The sequence below is a fragment of the Melanotaenia boesemani genome, chromosome 21 (assembly GCF_017639745.1).
Source record: "Melanotaenia boesemani isolate fMelBoe1 chromosome 21, fMelBoe1.pri, whole genome shotgun sequence".
In the NCBI taxonomy this organism is placed as follows: domain Eukaryota; kingdom Metazoa; phylum Chordata; class Actinopteri; order Atheriniformes; family Melanotaeniidae; genus Melanotaenia; species Melanotaenia boesemani.
The window spans coordinates 6,923,921-6,949,290 of NC_055702.1; the positions used below are offsets into that span (position 1 = coordinate 6,923,921).

At 37.5% G+C, this 25,370-nt stretch overlaps 1 protein-coding gene across 1 annotated transcript; it reads left to right on the forward strand.

The window, feature by feature from the left end:
• The first annotated feature begins 4,788 nt into the window (after nt 1-4,788).
• On the forward strand, nt 4,789-24,799 carry LOC121632713 (plexin domain-containing protein 1-like). The gene is made up of 13 exons (XM_041974401.1): nt 4,789-5,210; nt 13,030-13,190; nt 16,142-16,285; nt 16,365-16,434; nt 16,757-16,879; nt 16,968-17,086; nt 21,598-21,697; nt 21,980-22,075; nt 22,166-22,247; nt 22,326-22,386; nt 22,468-22,591; nt 23,762-23,922; nt 24,028-24,799. Exons 1-13 carry the CDS (start codon nt 5,135-5,137, stop codon nt 24,151-24,153), a joined length of 1,443 nt encoding a protein of 480 aa, XP_041830335.1. The 5' UTR covers nt 4,789-5,134; the 3' UTR covers nt 24,154-24,799.
• The last annotated feature ends 571 nt before the right edge of the window (nt 24,800-25,370 follow it).

Consider the following 25,370-nt stretch of genomic DNA (forward strand, 5'->3'; position numbering starts at 1 on the left):
AAATTCTTCTTGAGTTATACATTTTACTTTGAATGGTTTGGTGTTCATGTCATGCCACAGAGACCTCTTCCTACACATAAAGACTGCCTAAAGTTACGTTTCCATATCACAAATTACATATTTTCTGGTGAGACTTGGCTCTTTCAGTCTGTGCTCATGAAGCCAGATGAGCAGTGAAATGATTATTATTGTTAAGAGCAAGAAAAGTTTAATATATCTGAGATAAGACGATTTATACCACTTTTAAATCTGTGTGGCAAATTACATTACAGACTGAAAATAGCAGGGAATGTAATCTTGTTATCTGATAAAAGTCATTTAGATTTCTTTGTCTGTATGAAGTATAGTCATTAGATGTACTTTTTTAAAAGTGCGGTGACTTTATTGGTAGTGAAACAGATGTTAGTGCTGATGAAGTTAATAACTACATGCTCAGTGTCAGGCTATTGGGAAATTAGATGTTGTTGCTTTAGATAGCTAAAATACTGCCAAAATGTTTGAGGCAAAAACATTTATATGCCTTAATTTAAGGCAGAACATTGAAATTGTAATGGGTGACCTCCAACAAAAGGTTCACAATTTGACTAGAAGATCATTAAACCTGTTGTCAGTTTCCAAAAGAAGTCACAAGCCCACCTCACTGACTCATAACCACATCTGCCTTTTATGATTAATCATCTACGGTGACAGTAATCCTTTAAAGACACACTTTAAAAAAGGGCTAATACTTAAATTAAGTATAAAAACAAAGCATTATTCCTCCTTTGGGTCCTTATGACACCTACCTTGTCATTCAAAATAACCCTAAATAAATCATGGCTCCATTCATTTTGGTTTCAGATGCTCGTATTGCATTTTTTTATAACCTGTTTCCAACTGGAACAGGACAGATGAGTATGACTCCCTCTATAATGAGAAACAGCCCCTTCTTTGTGCTAGGTCTTTAAAGAAAAGAAAAAGTGGAGAAAAGAAGAAAAATGCAAGTAGAGAATCTGGAACAAGGGTCACTGGTACTGAATAACCACATCTATCACTGTTACTGGTTTAAATCCCTACAAATATCCAGTAAGCACCGATCCCAAATACTGGATCAGAGTACAGTTTGGAGGATTGTTTGTTGCCCTTTTGTAGCTCCAATGAAACTGGGAAACCCTGATATTAACTGTCATATTAAAACCAAATGGCCAGATTAGTCTAGTCAACATCCCAGAACCACAGATAAGTCAGTGATGACAACTCTGAATGCTTCTTATTCTTTTCCAGTAATATCCGGGCCCAGTTGGGTTCATTCTACAAGTCTCTACTAATATAAATGATACATGATTCTACTAAAACAAAAAAATAATAATAAAAAAAAAAAAGGGAACAAAATATTTAATATATTTTCAAAAAAGCTCAAAAATAGTTATTTGAACCATTTACTGCAAAAGACCCATATAACTGCACGGTATCAGTTTAAATGTAATAAAAACAAAAATATATATTATAATATATTAGAGCATTGAAACCGGTCAAGGTAAACTTCAAAGTCAGACTCTGTTCTCATTTATATTTTGACTCAAACTCTGTTGTTATTGCCAAGTACAATATTAGATATAACAAACAAACTTCATATGTATGTATGTATGTATGTAGTATTGCCTTTGATAGACTATATTTAGTGCATATAACTTGAATTCAATCTAGCTGTTAGTAATACTAATCTTAAATAAGATAGATGAACTTTGGAGGGCAAAATGTTGAAAATTTAACATGCTTAAGTTGAATCAGTGTAATTAGGATAAGTACATGAGGAATAGTGACGCTGGAGTTTCCCACAATGCAGTTCACTTCTGTCGTCAACAAATATGAGATAATTCACTACACTTTTACTTTGGCAGATTAGTCATAGTTAAAATTACACAATACTTTCTGAAAATACTTTTTTGCTTTTATGTTTTACACATTTGGTTTATCAGTAATTCAATTGATATAAAAAGCTTTAGATTGATTTCTAAAAGATGCGAAGAAAAAAAAAATCTAAAATAAACTGCCATGTCCATTTCCATCATCCAAGCTAAAATGTCTCAAATTTTCTTGTTTAGTTTTCTTTTATCTTTTTGTTTTGTATTACAAAATGATAGTAAAAGTAAACCAAACTTCATCCCATGTCACCCTTGTTAATCTCTACCTCCAAATCTCCTGGTGTAGGAAACCAACTCTCAGATAGGCAGGAAAACATGTTCTGGTCTCTTTATTGACCTCATGAAAAGGACATAAACAAATACAGTTTACCTGAATGATGAATGATGATGGAAAAAAATAAATAATGTTGATAGTGTCATGTGACTGCTCTCCAGTTTGCGTTCTGGTCTTTCCTTTGTTTAAAACCAGTTATCCAGGCAGCTGCAGACAAAGACATTAGTTTTAGCAGAAATCCTGCCAACACCAGGTTCCTGTTGCAAAGCAAGAACAATTTTGAGTGCATAAATTACTTTAAGTAAGATGGACTTAAAATTACCATGTGTGTTGAAAATAAAACCAACATTTTGTGAAGAGTCTCTTAATTAATGTGACATTTATCAAGTTTGTCAAAGTTCTTTCACAACCTCATGAACTTACAGCAAAATCAAGTTGATCAAGTTTGCAAAAGACAAACTAAAATAATTTTAATCAATTGTATTCAGTCACTCAAATGAACAAAAACATAATTTATCTTAGGCAACGAATTTGCATATTTATATATTTTAAGTAAAGCCAAATTTTAACTTTACGTGGAGATACAAAACAGTAGGTTTTTTCTTAGGTGAAAACATATTTTGATTGGGGATTTTATATCTTAAAACATCAGAAGCAGTCATTTGCTATCTGACTACAGTTACTACATTTCTACCTTTCTAGTGAAGCTCTAATGCAGCTCTGCACTGGCTTTAGACCAGTAATTCTCAAACTTTTTCTGCAGGGCCCTGTATTAATTGACAACAATGTCAAGCCCCCCATGATCCTACTTTGATGCTTACAAAGAAACGTTTGAAGAAATATGCCACTAAATAGTCTTCAGTTTATTGGTTGCTACTTCGTTAACTATAGTTAAAACCATGTCAGTGGCAGAAGGAACCAACTCCTCTGCTATAGTGTGAGGCGTTTGAAACCAGGAAACTCAGCAACCTACTCCAGGTGAGGTGAGACTTTAGAAATAAACTACTCAACTGTCTTATAGCAGAGTTGTTTTACTAAAGCAGCATCCATCTCATCGAAAGAATACTTTAAGGCGTACAACACAATGTGGCCCCTCTTCATTACCCCACCACTGACCATTACTTGAACATTACCTGGTCAAGTTTATGGCAAGGTAAGCCTCATCATATTTTCTTGGTAGCTGACATCACTGTTTGCTCATTGGTACTTTCACAAATTTCTCCATGTTTTGCTGGCAGTGCAAAACCTATAAATTCTATTTAGGCTTGCTATCTATCAAAACAGGATACACTGATATTTCATCATCCCAACCTACTGATAGATGTGTAACGATAATCACATCAGAATGCCGATTCACACATGAAGGGACAAAGTGGTTTTCTGTATTTTCCATATTGCCAACAAATCACATGAAAAGACCAAAACAATAACAGGTTTTATTTCTCTAAACCACGCTGCTCTATTGTTGTCACAAAAAATTATAACAGAAAATGAGTCATACTGTTGTTGTGGGTGACATGTTGCAACAAACACAGACAATCAGTCCCTCTTACACTCCGCTGCTGCCAGAAATGCTCACTAAAGCATCAATATGAATGCATTTATGGTTAAAAAAAAAAAAAAAAAAAAGAAAGACCCCGGCAAACACACTTTTGTGTCTTTTTGTGATTTACCGCTATGAAAGTACTTGCATTCCCAAAATCAGCTTCTCTCGCAGCGATAATGTCAAATCCAGATTTTTAATATGACATGTTGTTGTTCATGAGTTAATGTTTTAAACAATTAAGGTGCAAATTTCAAAGATTTATCTCTTCATTAATGGTTTATTTTCACATCCCTGGTAAAATCTCTAATTTATTAGATAAAGGTAAACTATATATTTTTCAAAATTATCTGGCGACCCCTGAAATTATCTCACAACCGCCTTTAGGAGTCCCAACCTCTAGTTTGAAAACCACTGCTGTCTTTGAGGCAATGAAAGGTGGGTGTTTCAATAGAGAAGCTACAAATCAAACACATGAATGCTTCTCACAGATCTTGCTCACACGTGTTTTACCAACCTGAATCAGCTCAGTGCTGATATTTGAGGAGACGGTGCCTAAAATAGGGCACACGACAGACAGACAGACAGACAGATAGACAGATAGACAGATAGACAGATAGACAGATAGGTAGATTTCCCATGTTCAAATCCTTGAAAAACATGAAAAAACTGGAACAAAGGGAAAGCTTGAAGTGAATTCTTTTGTTTTTTTTAAGTTTGTTTATAACATGTATTATATAATATTTGCTATACTATAAAATATAGTAGCAAACAAACCGTTAATCACTTTTATATTCTAATTGCTCACTAAACGTGACTATTTAGTCATCACACTTGTCATGTCCTCCATGCTTCCACATGGGGGAGACATGCTCCTTCCATCTCTAACAACCTTATTTTATTTTGATGGAAAGGGAAAAAAAAATGTAGAAATGCACACATATTTTCTCATTGATAAGTATAACAAAATCCAGAGCATCTTTTTAGAGAATCAATGATAATTATAAGGAAACAAACACATGCATACAGAGGAGGGGGAGTGGAGGGAAGTCACTGAGGAGTGAAAACTAAAATAGTAAAGAGGAGACACCTCATTCTGCAGCACTTCAGTTGCTTGTCATCTCTTTTCCTGCCATGGATTCATTACTTCAGGAATTACTCTGAGGGCCCAACAAGGACGCAGAGCAGAGAGGGGAGACAGACAAAGGAGGGAGAAAAGCTGTAAACCTTGGCTTAAGTGAAGAAAAAGCACTTGGGTGCGTGAGCGGAGGCAAACAGACAGCGACGAAAGGTGGAGGAGAGAAGGAGTGAGGCACCCTTTTCTTAGTGAGAGGGAAAACGGGAAAAGAAGAAAAAAAAAGAGGGAAGAGGAGTGATAAAAGTAGGGGAAGGAGGGAGAAGAGTTGTCTGGACATGGGGCTTTGTGCTGTTCTCCTCATCTGTCTCTCCCAGTCTGAGCTGGGGAGAGTCTGGGCTCAAGAGCATAAAGGTAAGCCTATTACTTTGATGCCAACATGAAAAAACCACAACACTGCTCTAACTGTAATCTTTCTATAAAACAAACTGACAAGTGCTGCACAGAACAGCTTCTAGAAATCTCTGCGAAGGTTGATAGAGATGACCTGAATTTTTTGCCACAAACTCTGGCAGCAGGGATGCTTTAAAATACTGCTTTTGGCACCTTTTAAGCTGGAATTGCAAATGTATCTGCATATCCATGTGTGCATGGGCTAACAGGTCCCCTGACATTCGTTTTTGTCGGTCATAAGAAGCACATGAAAGTCTGTATGCAGATCTATTTTTCTTCCCTGTCTTTTCGGTTTGTTGGAGGGTGCCATTCCAAAAACTCTGCAATGTGAAAAAGCGTCTGGTGTTGAAGGAAATTCTGCATTTCAGCAAATAAATGTTTGAGGTTAACCACTACTTCCAACAATAACTTGTTCATTGCCACAGGTGTTGAGCTGAGATTTCTTATATTTGGAAAGTTTTTCCTTTTCATGTCACTTTGATTTCATCATAGAAAGTATCTGAAAAGAAGTATCTGAAAGTATCTGAGTCTGTGCATTTTCTACATAATCTAAACTATCTCAACCTGTTTGTGTGTGCCTGTATGTGTGAATGTGCGTGTATGTATTCCTGTTCTCCTCAGAGATACATTATTTTTAGCCAGCCCCTGTTCTTCTGTTGCTGCTCCTCCTCCAACAATCAGAGGTGCTCCAGTTTCTCTGGCATCTCTTGTGGTCCCAGTTCCTCTGATCAAGGGCCTAGCACTGCAGAGGACATCCCGACATATAGACACCACAGAGATCTCTCTGAACATAAAAACCACTCGAGGTCAGTGTCTATGCTAGTCTAGCTGTCCACTTCACCCCTGTATGTTGGACCCTTTTCCCTCTCTTTGATGACTTCAGATAAATATTTTCTGACAACAGAAGGTGGAACAACTCTACACCATAAAACTATTGCTAAAGGTTTGGTTATTAAGTGGGAACAGCCCTTCAGTCCCTCACAACCAACTGCAGATTGTGCTAAATCTCTTTTACAGAGCAGTTAATGCTCCAGCAGGGTTATATAAATTTGGTTGCAAGGCTGTCCCCGTTTTCTTAGGTCAGCACCATCAAGACTGTGTGCACATCTGAATCTGATCAGCAGTACAAATTTCAGTGTCGAAGTTCACCAAAGTTGAACTTCACACAAAAACGTCCTTAATTCACCTGCATCCACCAAACATCATGTTTTAACTGAAACAAACAGGTTTTTGCCATAAAATTAAGTTTTCATTAATGCTGGTTTGACCAAGCCCTAACATTTTTGTGCGTTAAGAGAGCTATCAAGTTGTACAATAAAATCTATCACTGGAAGCGCTTATTTTACATGCAACTCGTGCAAAGTTTGGTTGCAAGTAAGTGAATGTAGTCACACTTGTAAATTTGATGCTGCAGTGCTTTTAGCTAGAAGGTAACATCTGCAATATTATATGCTGCAGCCTTATAATGTAGCATGCTACCATGTGGTTATCAGCACTAAACACAATGCATCAGAAACTGAAATGGCATTTGTTTTGCAGATGTTTAGTCCTTAACCAAGATTTCTGACAGTGAGAAAAATGAATCACTAAACATTCATCCTCTGTATTTACCAAACATCATGACAGAGCAGCAGAAGCTTTATTGGGTATTTCAGTCAAGATCAATCAACCAATCAATCAATCAAATACTGATTCTGATCATAAGGATCCCTTTGATAGTACATCTGACTGCTTCTGTGACTGGCAAAGGGGTGATTTATATTTATGTACACATTTAAATAACAGAAAGTTAATGCATCTTCTGCCATTCCCTAATTATCGTTGACAGTCACACTGGATGACAAAATGAATTATATTTCATCAAAAACTGAGCATTCAATCATCACTTTTCATACCATCAATATACTTAAATAAAATCATCATTCATATGCTGCTTTTAGGTGTAACTAGAAGTTTTTAATAGTCAATATTTCTTGAATGCTTTTCTGAAAAGATCAGTTTAACGCTAATGGTTATACACTGGCTTGGTTTCTATTCCATAGTAGAGTAGTGTAGCAAGGAAGTGGCAGCATGGGCTTTGTTGTGGTCTGGAAAGGAAACAAACCTCAAGGAAGGAAATATAACAACTGCTGTGGTGGACATCCATTAAGAGAGTTCTGTTTCGGGAATAAAATTCATTTCTGGGAAGATGCTGGTGAATCATGTGAGTTCGTTGTTTTCAAGGTCAGACCAAAAACCAGCTGGTTAGGAGCATTATTTTGCTCCTTACCAGGTCAGAAATAATTTACAAAGCTGTTTCCATTCCGCTTGATTCATATCAAGTCTTGTTCAAAACAAGGAAAACTCAACTTTTTATTATTACTGTTTCCATTTACCTTTTATTTACATATTCTAAATCAAAAGCAGAGCTAGCGATGGAAACCCAGCATGCAAGTTGTACTCTGTGTTTTCATCCGACTCTGGTAACATGCTAATTAACTATATGCACAGGTACACTTCCTGTTCCAGGTGAGACTAATTATTGAGCTGTTAACTGGTTCATATTCAGACTGGTTTGTTAGGTTCCTGTGTCTTTGTTATATTATGTGCTTACTGCAGCTTTTATTTAATCCCCCTTGTTCCACTGCTTCTAATTAAAGAGTCATTTTCATTTTGGCATTTTCCACACTGACGTGTTCAAATGCTGCTTGAAGCTGCTCTCCTTACTGGTTTGATATCAGTGCCCACTGGGCAGATGTTTTTCATACTGTTAGAATCTTAAAAATGACAGAGAGGCATTTACCAAAAGCACCTAGCAATTTTGGTTTCAAAGACACAGTGGAGAGATAATCCTAAGCTCTAGTGTAAAAAGCAGTAGAGCGATATTAGACAGGAGACACTTCTGTGCCACAAATCCCCAAAAGTACCAGTATTTTCAGAATAACTACACAGGGGCCCTTTTCAGGGATAAGATAAAATATCTTTAATACTTTGTTTTGTCCTTGGTTCTTTTTATGAAAAATGTAATTGGTCAGTCACTAAGATCCTCCAAAGGTTCCCAGTCCAGAGGAAAGTTCCTGCTGTCACATTCAAATAGAGAGACACGAGCTGTGTTAAACAAGAGAGAATGCTTGTCTAACAGGCTGCCGTAGGCAAAGTGGGACTAAAGTTGCAGAGTAATAACTCCATCACATCACAGTGTCCTTTTAAAAAATCTTCTGGGTTGCCATTATTTAAGATAAGTCACCATGACAAAATTTCCACCAAATTAATCTAAATAACTGTAATGAAGCTCTTGGGACCTACAGTATCACCAGAGCTGTGAAATTTAAAGCTAGAAAAAAATATCTATAGTTTGATGTTTTGATCAATGTGATTTAAGTGGAAAGCAGAGTGTTTGAAGTGGTAAAGTCATGGAGAAATTTGGCTAATAATAAAATAAACCAACAAAAACTTCAGTGTATCTTGATTTTGGTTAGATTAGCTGCCCCTGCACATATCTTCTTACAATCATCTTCGATTTAAAAAACTATAAATATTCAGATTACTGAAAAAACAGATGGTTAACTATGACTGGCTCAAGCCCATTTCTAAACTAGAATCACATGTCATCTGTGCTAAGAATGAAAGATCAGATCCAAATGTAAATAGAAAACAACTCCATGTATGACAGTCCATCATTTAAATCAGCTTCGAAGCTCTAAGCCCCAATGATTTGCACATTTTTTCCTTTTCTTCTCACTTCTTATCACTCCATCTGCTAGTGTTTGTGATTGTGTGTTATGGTTACTGCTGTTCTGTAGGATAAGATGCCAAATGGCTTTCACCCACAACATAAACTTCAAGCTGATTTTAATGCTTCTCATCACTTAAAAAGTGCAGCACTAATCACTGATTCCACATAGTGACACTGGTTTCCAATAGCACACCAACCAGTGAAGCTACAGGGTCAACACTTTCTCCACTACTGTGACGGTACATAATAGTTCACTGTCTTTTAACTGTGTCTGTCTCTGGAGCAAAGACACAAGCCTTTTGTTCTCCATCGATGTGCCTGCAGATAAATCCCACTTCCCTTCCACAATGAGGTGAATGCCTTTACTTTATCCAGTACTTTGACCTCAATGTGTTGTGCATTTACCCATAACAAGATTGTTTTAATGATTTTCTTTTTTTAATTCATGGACTTCATCCAGTTGAACAGATTGTAAGGCCATTTAGTTTTTGTCACAGTTAACAATGTGGCTCTGGATTTTATTTTGTCAATGTTCAACTGCTGTTTGCTGGTCTCCTGAGTTTCTTAGACATCTGTCATCAAGAGAAAACGATAAGGGAAATGATAAACATAAAAAATACATAGGAACAGACAGATCACAAAGCTATTGCTAACTTTCTGGAAACAGAGAGAGAAATAAATCAGAATAAGATGAATGAATGCAATATATTTAGTTCCATGGCACAGTGTATATGGCTCAACATGCTGTGTCCTAGTTTGATGCGACTCCCAGCACCCACTAGATTAGCAAGGTGGTTGCTGCAATGCAGACACATCTGAGGAGGCTGATACAATGGACACCACTGGCATGCAGGTTACTCAAAATAGCTAATGTGGATGTGTAATCATACGGCAAACGCCTGCAGGATTAGAGGTTTGATTCCCACTCAGGTCAGCAGTCCTGGCACAGCAAGATTTGTTGGATTGAAGAGCAGGAAATCTGGCATTGTGCAGATCCATAAATATAAACTGATGCCATTTTGGCAGTTAACAGAGATATTCCAAATTTAGAGGAATGTCAGAATCCTTTTTATGCATTTAATCTAATTGTAGAACCCTCTGAGCACATATTTAAAGTGAAGCCACTCGTTATTCACCAGTGGATTTGTCACATCTGTCACTTGATCCCTTTGAGTTTTTGGCCTTGTTTCAAATATACCAGGATGCTTTTTTCTGCACCAGTTTCCTGTGTAGGTTCCATATGCACATGTGCCTTCCAGACCTGAAGCTACTCACTTCAAAGCCCAGCTGTTTTCTTGATCTGTTTTTAGACGCTTTTTGTCAGTAGTTCATGCAGGTCCACGTGCAGATTCTTGGATGCGGTTGGATATGTTTAAAGCAAAGAAAGCTGATCACTGAAAATTTGCTAAACAAAATCTGGAAGTGACTAATCAAGCATTTGAGCTGCAAAAATATGAGCATTATATGCTTCCACGGTCTTTTAAAGAATGCAATATTTTCTCTGTCATAACTATATCGTCCTCAATCGACCACTTCCGGTGCTACTTTGCCTCAAAGCTGTTCCTCATACCCTCCCCTTCTCCCACCTCCTCAGCTGTTCAGTTTAGATGATGAGTGCCAATCTGACCCAATTAGGAGCCTCTCGCTTTAAAGCTATGAAAAAAAGCTTCCACTGCATCGTAATGATAAGACTCCTCATTAGACTGAGCTCCCTCGAGTGTGATAACCTCTCTAAATTTTATTCTCGTCCCATTTTTTTACCCTCAAAATGAGCCCCTATTACATTTATTTAGAGGTTGACCATTTCATTTTAGATTTGATTAGATGAGGTTTGCCTTCTTTAATGTAAAAGAAACACAATTTATTTCTTATACTATTCAGTCTTATGTCTGAAATGCTCAATTTCAGTTGTTTTCTCTTTAAGGAACTCACTTAAAAGGCCTGGTTTGCTGTTTGGTCAAAAATTGACAGCCACTCATTCTTGGTTTGAAATATGCCAGGCTAGAAACTAAACAGGCAAAGTGGGGAAAGAAATGCCTGGATGAGAATCAAGGTATTAAGAAACAGTTTTTTTTTTTTTGGGCTGAGGGAGAGAAAATAACTGTGTGGAGTGAATTCATAACTTTGCAAATAGTTTGCATGACTACATATTTTCCCAAAGGAAAAAATCTTACACTCAAGAAAATCAGATTTTCTGAGTAGTTTACTGTTGCAAACAATAAAGGTGGGGTTGATTAGATCACATGTACAGCATTAAACAATAGTAGCAGGACACACTGCATAGGACCCCAGATGTTTGGTTTTCTTTGCTAGACTAAGGCATGATTTCTGCAGAAAGCTTTTTTTTTTTTTTTTTTTTTTTTTTAAATTAGTGGACAGAGCCATGATAGAGTGTTCTTCCTCTTTTTTCAGTCTTAAATAAAAGCTGATGCACCATCATTATAAAGACATGAACTCACACTAGATATTGGACATGTTGGATGTTTAGAAATGTACCAACAATTGAAAAGAAATTAACTAAAAAACACTCCTTGGAGGAGAATCATAGATCTTATAATAAGAGCCTGTACTACCCTTAAGGTTCTTAATAAGCTTTTCGAAGCTGACAAAGAGGGGTAACTTTAATTGCAAAGATTTTACTCTGAAGCCAGGCTCCACTTCATCCAACATACAAGTTAGATAACCCTAACAGTACTTATACTGTTTGTGGGATCTCAACATATCAGATGCACAACATTCATGTTCAATAGTTGTTCAGTTGTTCTATAGTTGTTCATGTTCAACCATACAACAGTATTAAGAGAAACATTAACAACCCACAGACACTGGCTGGCTGCCTTTAATCTTTTTTTCAGCATGCTAGTTGAGATAAAATAAGGGGAGAGAAAACAACTATGGCAGCTGTGTTGATCGCCAGTCAGACACTGCTCTCTGACCAAGCGCTGCATAAGTCCATCTGCAGATGAGCCAACCTCCTCTGTAGGCCTGTTACTTTCTTCAACAACAAACTGGGAGAACATAAATTTTCTGGCCTTGGCTCTGTAAACATAGGCACTGCCATGCTATAACATGATGTGTCATTGAATGCTATGGCAGTAAGATTTTATTTGGAACAAACTTGTGTAGCCAAACCGATAATACAATTACAGAAAAAACCTACAAAGAAAAGTATCCAGACACACATACTTTTGGTCAAATTCTGTGGAGAAATAAAAGGGAGAGTGAACTCTAAGCTGGTTCTTGTCATCACTTCTCTTAATAATGTGAGTAAATAGTTCTCAGGAAATCCAAGGGAACTGGACTAAATCTCTCAATTTTAGGATTAAAGCAGAAACTGTTTGCTGAACAATTTGCTGATTTTGCTGCTGACTGAGAACTGCTGATTTCGCAACTGCTGACCGGAAGCGTGGATAGTTAGTCATGGATCAGTTTAAAAAACATAAACATCCATCTACAATCTGTTGAGCAGATGTCATGAAAGCCCATATTACTGTAGGAGGTCAGTACAGATGTGAATACTCCAAAGATTCTCTCGCAGACAAAACACCATATTCATTTTCTACAGACAGTTTATTTTACCCGAGTGCACTGCTGGCACCACATGAAGATTAGATCAAGCCTTACAAATAGTTTAGAACCAGCCAAAACACACATGCCACATCATTGGCTTCAAATGCAGAAATTAAAAAGGAATCATGACAATTCCTGCCAGACAAATGTAAAGAAAATCCACTCCCACGTTTTGTCCTGGTATTTCTTTGAGTTGAGTTTTTGCTTAAAGATTTCCAAATGTGGATTTAACTTGGTATATCTATGCCTGTAACTCATCTAAAATTGTGGTAACTAACAAAGATCAGATCTGACCACAGGATATAAAAGGCAAAACTGTTTCTGTTCCTTTTAAAGATTATTCAATTAAATGACCACATATTTCCCAAAATCACCTAAAATAATTATTAGTTAAAATCTGAGACTTGGATGCTTTAGTTGCTGAACCCACTACCCATGTGGGTTGAGTCTTTTCATTTACCTTAATGTCATAATACCATAATGTCCTCACCCTAGATTCACAGACTGGGACTGCTCTACGGACAGATGGGGACCCATCCAGTTTTCACAGAACCAGGAGGGACCACCAAACCCAGAACAGAGAAGCCCGCAACCCACAGGCTGAAGGAGGAGGAGTTGATATCAGTCCCCTGCCGGACAACATGACCCGTGTTGTGGTGAGATGAAAACCACTGACATTTAGCTTCAAGTTGATCCTTCTGTTGGCAGTTTTCAATTCACCAAAGTTACTCAGCTTAACTCTATTTATTTTTATTTTATTTTTCTTTTTTCCAGTTGTCGATTGATCCTGATATAAAGTACCTGCTTAGAAAAATGGGATAATTTTTAGATCCTGATACACAAAACCCACAATATTCAACTTTTCTTTTCTCTGTGTAATGCCGTTCTATTTTATTTTTATTTTGGCCAAATATTTGACATTGTGAATCGATGTTGGTTTGGAAAGTCCATGATTTCATTCTTTCAGTTTTCTTCCACAACCAACAGAGCAAGTGTTGCAAACACCACTCCTGCAGCACAGTTAACCATATCCTCACACTAAATTCAAACTTACTTTGTGAAAAAATATAGTGGTGTGACGATAAATATTTTAAAATATTTTAAATCTGTGTGGTCTGCTGGATTCCTTTGCTGCACACCAAACAGACTACTGTACCCTTCTGGGAAAGAGGGTTATATTCTCTTTTGCATGAGCAGATACAATCAAGCTAATAGTTGGATGTGGTCTTTGCTGTGTGTTTGAGTGCTGTTTTTGTTGTAACAATACTGGTCCAAAGAGACCCGGTGTCAGCAACATTTACCACTTGTTCTTGACATGGGTTTATTGTAAAGAGTCATTGCAAAGAAAAGCCTTAAAAGGACCTCTTATAGTCTGGTTATTAAAAGAAAAAGTACTTGCCACAGGGCAAGTATTCCTGAGTCATCCGCTAAAGGTTGATTAATTTTTTTTTTTTATATAAAATCATAAACCTACCAGAAGAAAGACAGACACTGCTAATCTCCTCAAAATTGCCATCAACTGCCTAGCATTTGCCACACTGAGTTCCTTCCTTTGTTGTGGATGTTGTACTTAATAGTTACATTAATAACTTGGGCTGTTTGTGAATTGACAGTGATGTTGGAGCAGAAAAATGTTTATCCTCAAAATAACATATTAATAATGTTTATACTGCTAAAATAGAGCATAATTAACTGTAATGGCTTGACCACCTGTTAAGGGAACAACATATGTAAATAAATGAATATATTTAATATAAATAACATTGTCCTGAAGGCTTCATTTATATTCTGCTGAACAAGAAAAACTAAAGCTTCATTCAAACAGCTTGAAGCAGCACCATCCAGGACCGTTTTAAATTTACTTTGTTTGTGTTTAAGAGTGAGCCTACACCATAGGCTTTATTTGTATCTTGTGCCTCACACTTGTTTTTTACCAGAATCAGCCTCAGTAAAATTTAACTCAAACAAATTGTGTTGCCCCCCCCCTTTCTTTCCCTTAATTTTAAATTGAAAACAGATGAAGTCTCAACCTGCCAACTTACAGTGTTTGTTTAAGCATGGCTGTGCACGAGTATTTGTGTGCATGCTCACGTGTGCTCATAAATGACTCACTTGGACAAGATTAAAAGAAGCCCTACAATACTGCTGCTGTTTGGTTTTTCAGGGAAAGGTCCGATTCTAATTTCCAAGACTGTCCACCTTTTGACCAATCATAGCACTATCATGAATCAGTCAGCTGTGAGAAGAAAATATACTAGAACCCCCCCTACCCCTCTAGAAAGTAAAGGCTGGTGTCAGGCAGTGAAGATGAAAGAAAAAAGTGGGTCACTTGCTGTATGTGGAGCAGTTGGAGAGGTTGTGAGAGCTCTGCATTTAACTGCTCCACTTTCCAAGCCCATACTAAACCCCAGAACCATTGCTCTCCGTCACCTTGAAGTGTACCACACATTAATAATACAATCAAGACTGGAGATCAGTATAAAGACGCCAAACCTGATTAGTATATTATGTATAAACAGCTCCCCCAGGTGGAAGTGTATTGGCTGAACTAGGAGTAATAAATCAACGTCTCTGTGAGGTTTTCCCTAAACCTGTTTTTGCTCAAAGTGGGCTATAACCACCAAGCAGACAAATATTTCCTTTCGCTATTTTGTACATTTTTCTGAATGAAATTTAAAGATGTTTCTGATGTATCATTTTGTGTTTCTAACCTCTTGATGCCATTCAAGCTATTCAGACAGCCCATATTCACAATGATTTGTGCTTCACACCACATACAATGACAACAAGGCTGAAGAAAAAAAGAAGAAAAAGAGTGAAGTCCCACAATAAAACAATTAAAACTTAACAATATGACTGAATCAGTGGGAGCTCCGAGCTTTTTTCCCTCTAACAACAGCCCCAATGGATAGCAGGAGATGGTGGGAAACACCAATTTAAAGCTCTGGTGTTAAGTTTCAGTTTAAATTTCAGTTTTCAAGCCTATTTTTTGGAGACATGTTGTAAAAAAATGTCAAAGCTTTTATGACTCCATACTTATTCTTAATTTTAATCTAAAATGCTGGCAGAGATATTATTTTAAATAGACCTTTCAGTCTGCTGTTATATGCAAGGAGCTGAAGTCCCCGATTCACGGAGGACATTTGCAAATCAGTCAGATCCATTCCCTGGGGCAGGGGTGGCCAACGTCGGTCCTTGAGAGCCACAATCCTGCAGTTTTTCCAAAATTCCCTGCTCCAGCACACCTGGGCTATTTTAAATAGTTTTATATTTACTTGATAGACAATAAACCCCTATTCAGGAGTAAAAATAGAAAGAGCTTCAATTTCCATTTACCTTTTCTTGTAATAAGTTTTTTTATTTAGTTTTTCCTTATTCAACCTGCAGCCCCATGAGATTTTGCAATATAAAGGGCAGTAAAAATCCAATGTATATTATCATCATCATCATCATTATTAATATTAAGTATACAAGTTCAATTTCCAGAAAAAAAATCTCCAACTATTTTAGCTATAATTATTTTTCAGAGGGCTAAACCCACTTTTAACAACTTTAACAGCAAAATAAAAAAAATAATTTTTTTTTAATGACTGCTGTTATTTTTCAGGAGGACTCCCAGAAATACTACAGGTGGCAGAGTTTTGGTCCCACAGACAGAAAAACTGGAAGCTTGTGGGTAGATCTGAACAACTTGCACAGAAGTCCAGTAAGAATCCATGGCATCCTGTCCAATACACACCGACAGGCAGCGGTGAGATGAGTGATTTCATATATAAGCATAAATCTCATTTACACCAGTATCATGTGTGATATTTATTCTATTTTCACAGAGAGTGGCTCTTTCTTTCGATTTCCCCTTTTATGGACATAAATTAAGACAAGTCATTGTAGCAACAGGAGGTGAGTCACATGTTACGTTATTTGATATCTTAGAAGCACTTAATTGCTTCTTTATGGTTTAAAACTGGACATTTATAAGTATACTGAGGGAGATATTGCTTCATCCTGGGAAAATGGTTATACTTATCAGGCTGAAGCAAATTACATTAACTGTAAATGTCCTGTATTAGTTTTAACTAAATAAAACATCCCAGCAAAAGTGAAATTTATTCATTGTTATAGTGCTGCACTATGAGTCCTCACCAGATAATAAGTTGGTCCTTACGAATGATCAGAATGAAGAGATTTGAGCATATTTTTCTCTACCTGTTGCCATAAATAGGTTTTATCTTCATGGGTGAGATTACACATCGAATGCTAACTGCAACGCAGTACATCGCTCCTCTCATGGCCAACTTTGACCCCAGCTTCTCCAAAAACTCAACAGTGAAGTACTTGGACAATGGTATGTAGGAGTGCCTCTGTGAAACGTGTAGTATTGGGAAGCTCTTGATAATCTTTAACAACCGGCCTCTTTATCCGGCTCTGTTCAGGTGATCTATTTGTAGTGCAGTGGGACAAGGTGCGGCTAAAAGACCGAGAGGATGAAGGACCTTTTACTTTTCAGGCAGCCCTCCACAGTAATGGGAGTATTGTTTTCAACTATAGAGAAGTAAGTTCTGTCTTTTAACTATAAAACAATTCCCCAAAAAGTTGGGACACTGTTCAAAATGTAAACAAAAGCAGAATGAAACGATTTGCAAATCACTAAACTTTTTTTTTTAAATTCAAAACAGAACATAGAATCTGTGTTAAAGGTGGGTGTTTCATGAAAACCTTTAGCGCATCCTGAATTTGATAGTAACATCTCAAAGTTGTGACAGGGCCATGTTTACCATTGTGCAGCATCCCCTTTTCATATCAGTCGGTAAAGGTCTGGAAACGGAGGAGACCAGCTGGACCTTTGGGAGATGAATGTTGTTCCATTTTTGCCTATTGTAAAACTTTGCTGAGTCATACTGTTGATTTCATGGCAAACAGAAGATTACTTGTCATTCAAAAACAGGACACCAGAGATGCACTGAAGAATGAAATTACGTTGCAACTGTCCCATAAATACAACATAGATAAAAACACTGTGTAAAAGAAAAAGTAAAAAGCTAAACATAAGCAACAATAGTTATAAAAGATATAAATGTAATTTAAGAGAAATTCATATAAATATAGTGCAAATGCTGAATTAAAGTGCCAGTGCCCAGTATTGCCTCATGTTGCTATGTGCAGTATGATGGCAGTTGGATAAAAACTGTCCCAGAACCTTCCAGTTCTGCATGTCAGACTGCAGTACCTTCTGATTGAGAGCAGGCCAGAAACAGTCCATAGCAGGGATGAGTGGGGTTCTTGATGATTTTCACCACCCTGATCAGGCTGCACTGTTTTGCCAGGTCCCAAAGAGCGGGGGGGGGGGGGGGGGGGGGGGGGGGGAGGTTACCCCACTTCGAGACCTCCTGTCGGCCACTCTCACCACCCTCTTCAGTGACTTTTTATCTAAGACAATGCTGTTACAGCGAGATGTTGCTGATAAGCACACTCTCAATGGTGCCTCTGTAGAAGGTGGGGAGAATTATTAATTTCTGCAAGGAGTGCAAGCACTGGTGGGTCTTTTAGACAGTGGAGGAGGTGTGCAGGGACCAGGTGAGGTTATTGGGCTATTTGAACTCCCAGGAACTTAATGTGTGGGACGATCTCCACAGCAGCATCTCTGGTGTGAATTGGGGTGGGCACAGGCCTAACCCTGAAGTTGATCACCAGTTCCTTGGTTCATTCCACATTCAGAGTCAGGTTGTTGTTACTGCACCAATATGCAAAAATCTGTATGACGGTATGTTGCTCTTAAAGCAGTATGTAGCTTTCTGCATTAATGGTGCCATTCAAAATGTGCAGGTTACCAGTTCCATGAAACTAATATATCCCCACACCATCAGAGATGAAGGCTTTCAAACTGAGCACTGGTTGGTCCCCCTCCTCTTTAGGAGTAAATACAGCAGACTTGATGGCAAGAAAAGAATTTCAATTTTTTATTCATCTGAGCACAAATCAGTTTTCGACTTTGACTCAATGAGCTTCTTCAAATGGCCCAGAGAGAACAACATTCTTCTTTGCATGACAGAGCTTTATCCTGCATTTGTGAATAGCACAGTCTGCAAATCCCAGAATGGTTTAGGCCCAGAATGCATCTGTGAAATGATCAGAGAATATAAACCTAGCAGAGCTCTTACATAGATCCAAGGACTCAGATCAGCCAGTCCAGACCAGACAAAACATGGAGAAGCTGCATTTAGCTGTTATGTTGCAAACCTAAGCATGAAATCTGCACCATATCTTTAAAATTATCTAGACTGTTGCTTGGTTTAAATATTTTTCATTTAATTTAGTTATTTCATATGATGTTATGATTTTTGCAATATGTTAATGATTTTTTTCTTTTCATATTACTTTAAATAGTTTCTAATGCTTCTTCTGCACCTTGCTGTGATGCTTTTTATTATTTTTTATTATTATTATTATTCCTTTATTTAACCAGGATAAAAACTCATTGAGATTAAAAATCTCTTTTGCAAGAGTGTCCTGGCCAAGCAGGAGCAGCACAGTTAGAACAATGGGTTACAGCAACATACTTCCACACATTCACACATAATAAATACAATACAAGATCAATACAAACAAAATTAACTAAAACAATTACAGGCAAAAGATTTAGTTTCAAGTTCAGTTAAGAGCGACTTAAAAGTGTTGAGTGACACTAAGTCTTTTAGTTTAAGGTCTTTCTGTAGGTCATTCCAATGGTAAGGTGCAGCAAACTTGAAAGCCTTTTTCCCCAGATCAGTGCGAACGCGGGGCACAGAGAACAGAAGTAAGTCCTGAGAGCGCAGACTATAGCTGCTATCACTCCTCATCTCAACGAGATTATTGAGGTATGGGGGAAGTAGCCCAAGGATGGATTTATAAATTAAAAGATACCAATGCTTCATTCTCCGGAATGACAAGGAAGACCAACCCACCCGAGTGTACAAAAGACAATGATGGGTCAATGACTTAGAATTCGTTATAAAACGCAATGCCCCATGATAAACAGAGTCCAAGGCATGTAAAGTATCAAAGGAAGCGTTCATATAAATAACATCCCCATAATCAAGAACAGACATAAAAGTAGCAGAAACAAGTTTCTTTTTACCTTCGAAAGATAAGCAAGATTTGATTCGAAAATAAAAGCCCAATTTCAATTTCAATCTTTGGACTAGTTTCTGAACATGAGGTTTAAATGATAAACAACTGTCGAGTAAAATACCAAGGTATTTGTATTGTGTAACTAGTTCAATTTGATAACCATCATTTGATTTAATGGGATGTAAGTGTGGAAGACTTGCTCTGGATTTAGTAAAAAGCATGTATTTGGTCTTTTCTGAGTTTAAAACCAGTTTTAAGTGGTAAAAAGTTTCTTGTAATTGATTAAAAGCTATTTGAAGTTGGGATTGTGCTTGCTCAGGAGAAGGTGCTGAGGTGTATAAAACTGTGTCATCTGCATACATGTGTAAACTAGCATTTTTTATATTTCTTTCTAAAAAGCTAATATAAATAATAAAAAGAAGTGGTCCAAGGATAGAGCCCTGCGGTACACCTGAGGTTACTTTTGAGAAATTGGATTTTTGTTCCTGGAACCTGACACACTGCGATCTGTCAGACAGATAATTTTCAAACCAACCTAGGGTATGATCTGATATACCAATGTTACGAAGCATTTGTAAAAGGACAGAGTGATCTACTGTATCGAAAGCTTTGGAGAGGTCAATGAAGAGTACTGCACAGTAGTGTTTGTTGTCTAACGATTCAATAATGTCATTTAAAATTTTGAGAGCTGCAGTTGTTGTGCTATGCCGCTTTCTAAAACCAGACTGGGACGTGGGTAAAATATTTGCAGTGGTCAGGAATTTCTTAAGCTGCGTGCTTATTAAAGATTCCAGGACTTTAGACAGGACACACAGTTTTGATATTGGACGGTAGTTGTTCAAATCTGTCGGGTCACCTCCCTTAAACAGAGGTAAAACATGAGCTGATTTCCAGATTCGCGGAATTGTATTTGTGGCCAGGGACAAGTTAAAAATATATGTCAATGACGGAGCAATAAAATCTGCTGCGAGTTTTAAGAAAGAGGGTTCTAGACCATCAGGGCCTGCTGCTTTGGTTATATCCAATTCCTTGAGGGTACGTGATACCTCACAGATGGTAAACGGCTGAAAAACAAAATTATGTTTTGAGACTTCATAATTTATTGCTGAGGGAAAGTGTAAGTCCTGTGAGTGATTGAGGGAACTGAACAAAGAACCAATGTTAATGTTTTAATGTTTTAAACTAAGCACTTTCAAATTGTCTTGTACATGAAATGTGCTATACTGACATATGTTCACAGACAAGGATTTCTGGAAATGTTCCTGAGCCTATGTGGTTCTTTCGTGACTGAATCATGCCTGTGCTTAATGCAATGCATCCATCCAAGCTGAATGGATGGATGGATTATCTGAAGATCACATGTGACGCTGATTTTTGGCCTTGTCCCTTGGACAAAGAGATCTGTGATTCCCATACTCCACTGATATTATAATATAGCTATATAGATGATAAAATATACATGTTACATTGAGTAACATTTTGCAGAACCTGTTTCTTGCAGAGTGATGAACCCCTGCTTCGCTTTACTTCTGAGAGACTCTGCCTCTTTAAGGTGCTCTATTGCATTTTACTGACCTGCTTCCATTTAACCTAATTAGTTGCCACATGTTCCTTTATCTCTGTCTTTTTAGAAGCATTTTCTTTTACAGCTGTTTGTTGCTCCTGTCTGAACATTTATTGGATCTGTTGCTGCCATCAAATTCAAGATGAGTTGATGTCTCTCATGAAATAGACTCACTTTCAACATTTGATAAGTTTTTAGTGCTTTATTCTAAATAAAAGATTGTTTTTGTAAGATTTGTAAATCATTGCGTTCAGTTTTTTACATTTTACACATTACTCCAACTTTTATTCTAGTATTGGGGTTGTAGTTATCTTTTTAAATTTGTAGAATCAAGTTAGGCTTTAGATTGTATTCCTGTTTTGTCCCAGTAAGAATAAACAACTGTTTTTCAGATCCCTGTACCAGTGGTGAAAATTAATTCCACAGAGCATCCAGTCAAAGTGGGTTTGTCTGATGCTTTCATGGCATTCCACCCCGTCTCACAGCTCGTAGGTCAGTTTTGCTTTAAATATGGCCAGTTTTCAGAGTACAGTGTTCCCCAGCACAGCTTCATCCACCATCTATCTGATCATGAGTGTGAGACTTTTTAAACCTGCAAAGTTTAGCACTTAAACTTGTGAGGGTTTAAAATAGCTCTCTCTCAAACAGGTCACTTTAAGTAGAACTCAGTCACATTTATGACTTGATCCATTTCTTTTAAATTTGCATAAGAACTTTAACATTTCAGAAACACAAAACTTGATTACTGACTCATATTTCACCCTTGTCTTGAAGATTCAAAACGACGTACAATCTATGAATATCATCGTGTTGAGATTGACACCACGATGATCGTCAGTGGATCTGCCTTTGAGTTTACGCCTCTGCCCAGTAAGTGTTGTTCCAAACTCGCCTTTGTATGACAGCCCAGCTTCATTATTTACCTTCATCTAAGCACAGAATAATGCAAAAATCTTCCAGCTTGTCTTCAGCACACAACCTGTGATCTCTGCCTAACATCCAACTTGACAGTTAACTGTGGCTGGTGCAACACACTCCAACGGTAAGACAAAACTTGATCTGCTGCTTTACGAAGCACAAAGAGTTAGCCTGCTCTCATCTTGTTCTAACTGAGTTTCAGATGTTCTGATGGCATCGACCGGCACAGACAAGACTGGCTAGATTACAACTGCCCTGAGGAGGTGAGATACACTGCCAGTACAGCTACAGATCGTTGAGCAGCTATCTCATTGTTTCTTTTGTTCCTGTGTGTATTCACACAGGCTAAAGGCACATGTGAGGACTACAACCCAGTGCTTCCTGTGGGATCTATGAGCTCCTTCAACCACTCATTCCCAGGTCCAACACCTTCTCTAGCAGAGACTGAAGAACAGCCAATCACTAGAAGTGAGTTTCACAGATGAAAAAAGATTTGCTGACAAAGCTTCTCCTCAGCCATACAGATGGTGCAACATCTGTACAAAGTTTAATCACTTGCTGATGTTTTAACTGACTAGTAATTGATGTGGTTTCATCATGTAGAGTCCAGCAATAGGCACTGAGGTCACACTCCAATTAAAAAAAAAATATCAGAAGATGTCTGGTAGATGAAAACTATATACACCTTTGCAACCATTTCTGGCTTTGTGAACTTCCAGTAACAAACGTGATCTACACAATCTTTTCCACATCCCTTTTCTTCTTCCACTGCACTTCCAGCAGCTCTCATCTGCTTCACTTCCACCAGTTAATGCTTATTAGGAGTTAAAACTACATGTCTCAGGATAATTGTAGTGCAAAATATATTCACCAGGGGGCAGAAGACAAGAAACAGCTTGTATAAGAAGATTTTGAGCAAAGCTTTTACCATAAGGTGATGCCATAGGTTTCAGAACCTGTATCTCACCTTTTTAGCCTTAGTTTGTGAAATTGTAGTATAATTTCAGGTGAGTGTGTTGAGATTAGTGATGGGGCATAGACTCTTCAAAGGTTCGGTTCTTTGGCTCGCTTTAATGAACCAGTTATCAGGTTGGCATTCAGTTCACGTCTATTACTGCGTGGCTGGCTTGTGCCACTATACTTGCTGCCTTTAGAGCATCTGCCCCCCCTTAATTTACATATTGCTATGGTCCCACTTTGTCCTTGCATGTTTTTGGTGATAGGGGGTGCCCATGCAGGCCCATCATCTGCCTGCATGGATTCTCTGCAGAATCTAGTAGAGGAGGCTGAAGATTCAGCTCTTGCCAGTGCGAGTTGACTATTTCTGTTTGCTACAAAGAGTCAGATCTTAGCGTCAGCTCATTCATGAGCAACACATTACCAGATGAGATCTTTCGGTCCTAACTTTAATTTTTAAAAACTTTTCCAGAGATCGGAGACATTAAATCAACATGCCAAGCAACATGTTTGTTATTTAATTAAGTTCTCATTTAGTCACTGTTAATTCAAACCTGCTCCTGCACAGAACTGAACTTGAAATAGTGTTAATTTTTTTTTTGTATCATCAAGATTGTTCTCTCATTTAAACAGTTTTTAAAAACATTATTAAAAATTAGGTTAATAATGTTTTCCTTTCAGGTTCAGAGATAGTTCCTCCGAACCACCAGGGGATAACAGAGAACACAGCCATCATAGCAGGTGTTGTGGCTGCTTTAGCTTTGCTTGTAGCTTTGACTTTACTGGCTGTGTACTACATCAACACCCATCCCACAGTTGCTCCACCATTCTACCTCATGCAGGTGAGAAAAAAATACAACACACCCCTTTTTTACCCATTCTGTAGAGTTAACCCCTATAAATATAAGCTGCATGTTCCCACATGTTTGTCTGCTGTCTCTTTTTAGCGACGCACTAATAACTACTGGCCTTCCATGAAGTTCCGCAACCAGGGCTGTCACTCCAGCTACGCTGAAGTTGAGCTCGGGGGTCATGAGAAGGAGGGTTTCATTGAAGCTGAACAGTGCTGCTAAGGGTCCTGGACTTAAAGAACTTAACAAGAAGAAGAAAGCACACCATCTTGAGGAATGTAATGGTTTAAAAAAAAAAGGAAGAATATAGACGTACAGGTTGACTATTGACACAAGATGCCCTTATTCCAACCTTTGTGGCTGGAGAGTGTTTACTGTAACTGCTCTTGTAGTTCTTCCCAGCTTTCTCTCTGTCTTTTGATGCTTGTCATTACACAGCCAAATTATCCAAAGGGTATCCAAATGGTTGGAAGGTCAAAAGAAAGTGGACAGTACAGAAATAAAGAATGAATAACTGTCCATGTCCTATCAATGCAAGAGGCTGTCAGGGAATGAATCAAACAAGCCTTCATACTGCAAACCAATGTACAGCTCAACTTAACCATGTGTTTCTGTTTTTTATCCATTTCATTTAGTTTTGTTTTTTTCTGTCTCATGAAACTTTTACGCAAACATTGAATGGTTCTTAAAAATGTTATGTGGACTTCTCTACAGATATCTAGCTATAAATGATAGTGAATATAATGATCATCCTGATTTCTGTTGAGAAATATTGTATGGATGAATTTTAGATTAATCAAGTTATGAAAGTTTTCTCTGAATCTTTCTGTTTAAATGTCTTCTAATAAAAGCTGGTGGTCAGTGTGGATATTAATCTCACCTTGGGTGAAAATCTGACATGCTAATAGTTTTTAATTATGTTTGATCAAAATATAGCTCTTGCAAAGCGGAAACCATATCTGTTACTGTAAGGTGTTTTAAAGAAAACATGCTTTCAATTTTAATAATGTTGAATTAACTCAAATTTTTAAGAAATGCCCTTACTCATTCGCACATTAAAACTTAAACGATCTGTGACCCATACTGTAGTTATACATGCGTATGGCCACACGATGGCGCTAATTACATCAAGACACTTAATTCATATCAAACAAACCAGCAAAGAAATATCCACTCAGTTTCAAAAGGTAAACATGAAAACGATTGAAAGTAATCTAAAATAAAATACAGTTATTGGCTGCGTTATATATATTATTATATATCTACTGCTAAATCTGTAAAAACAACCATTATTAAATGCTTTACACGTCATTAATAATTACAAATGGAAGTTTAAAGATGTTGGGCACACAATATAAACCGACCACAGTGTTTGGAAGTTAACTGGCATCTAAATAGCAAGTAGATGGAATGCAAAACACATTTCCACGAAAAGAAAA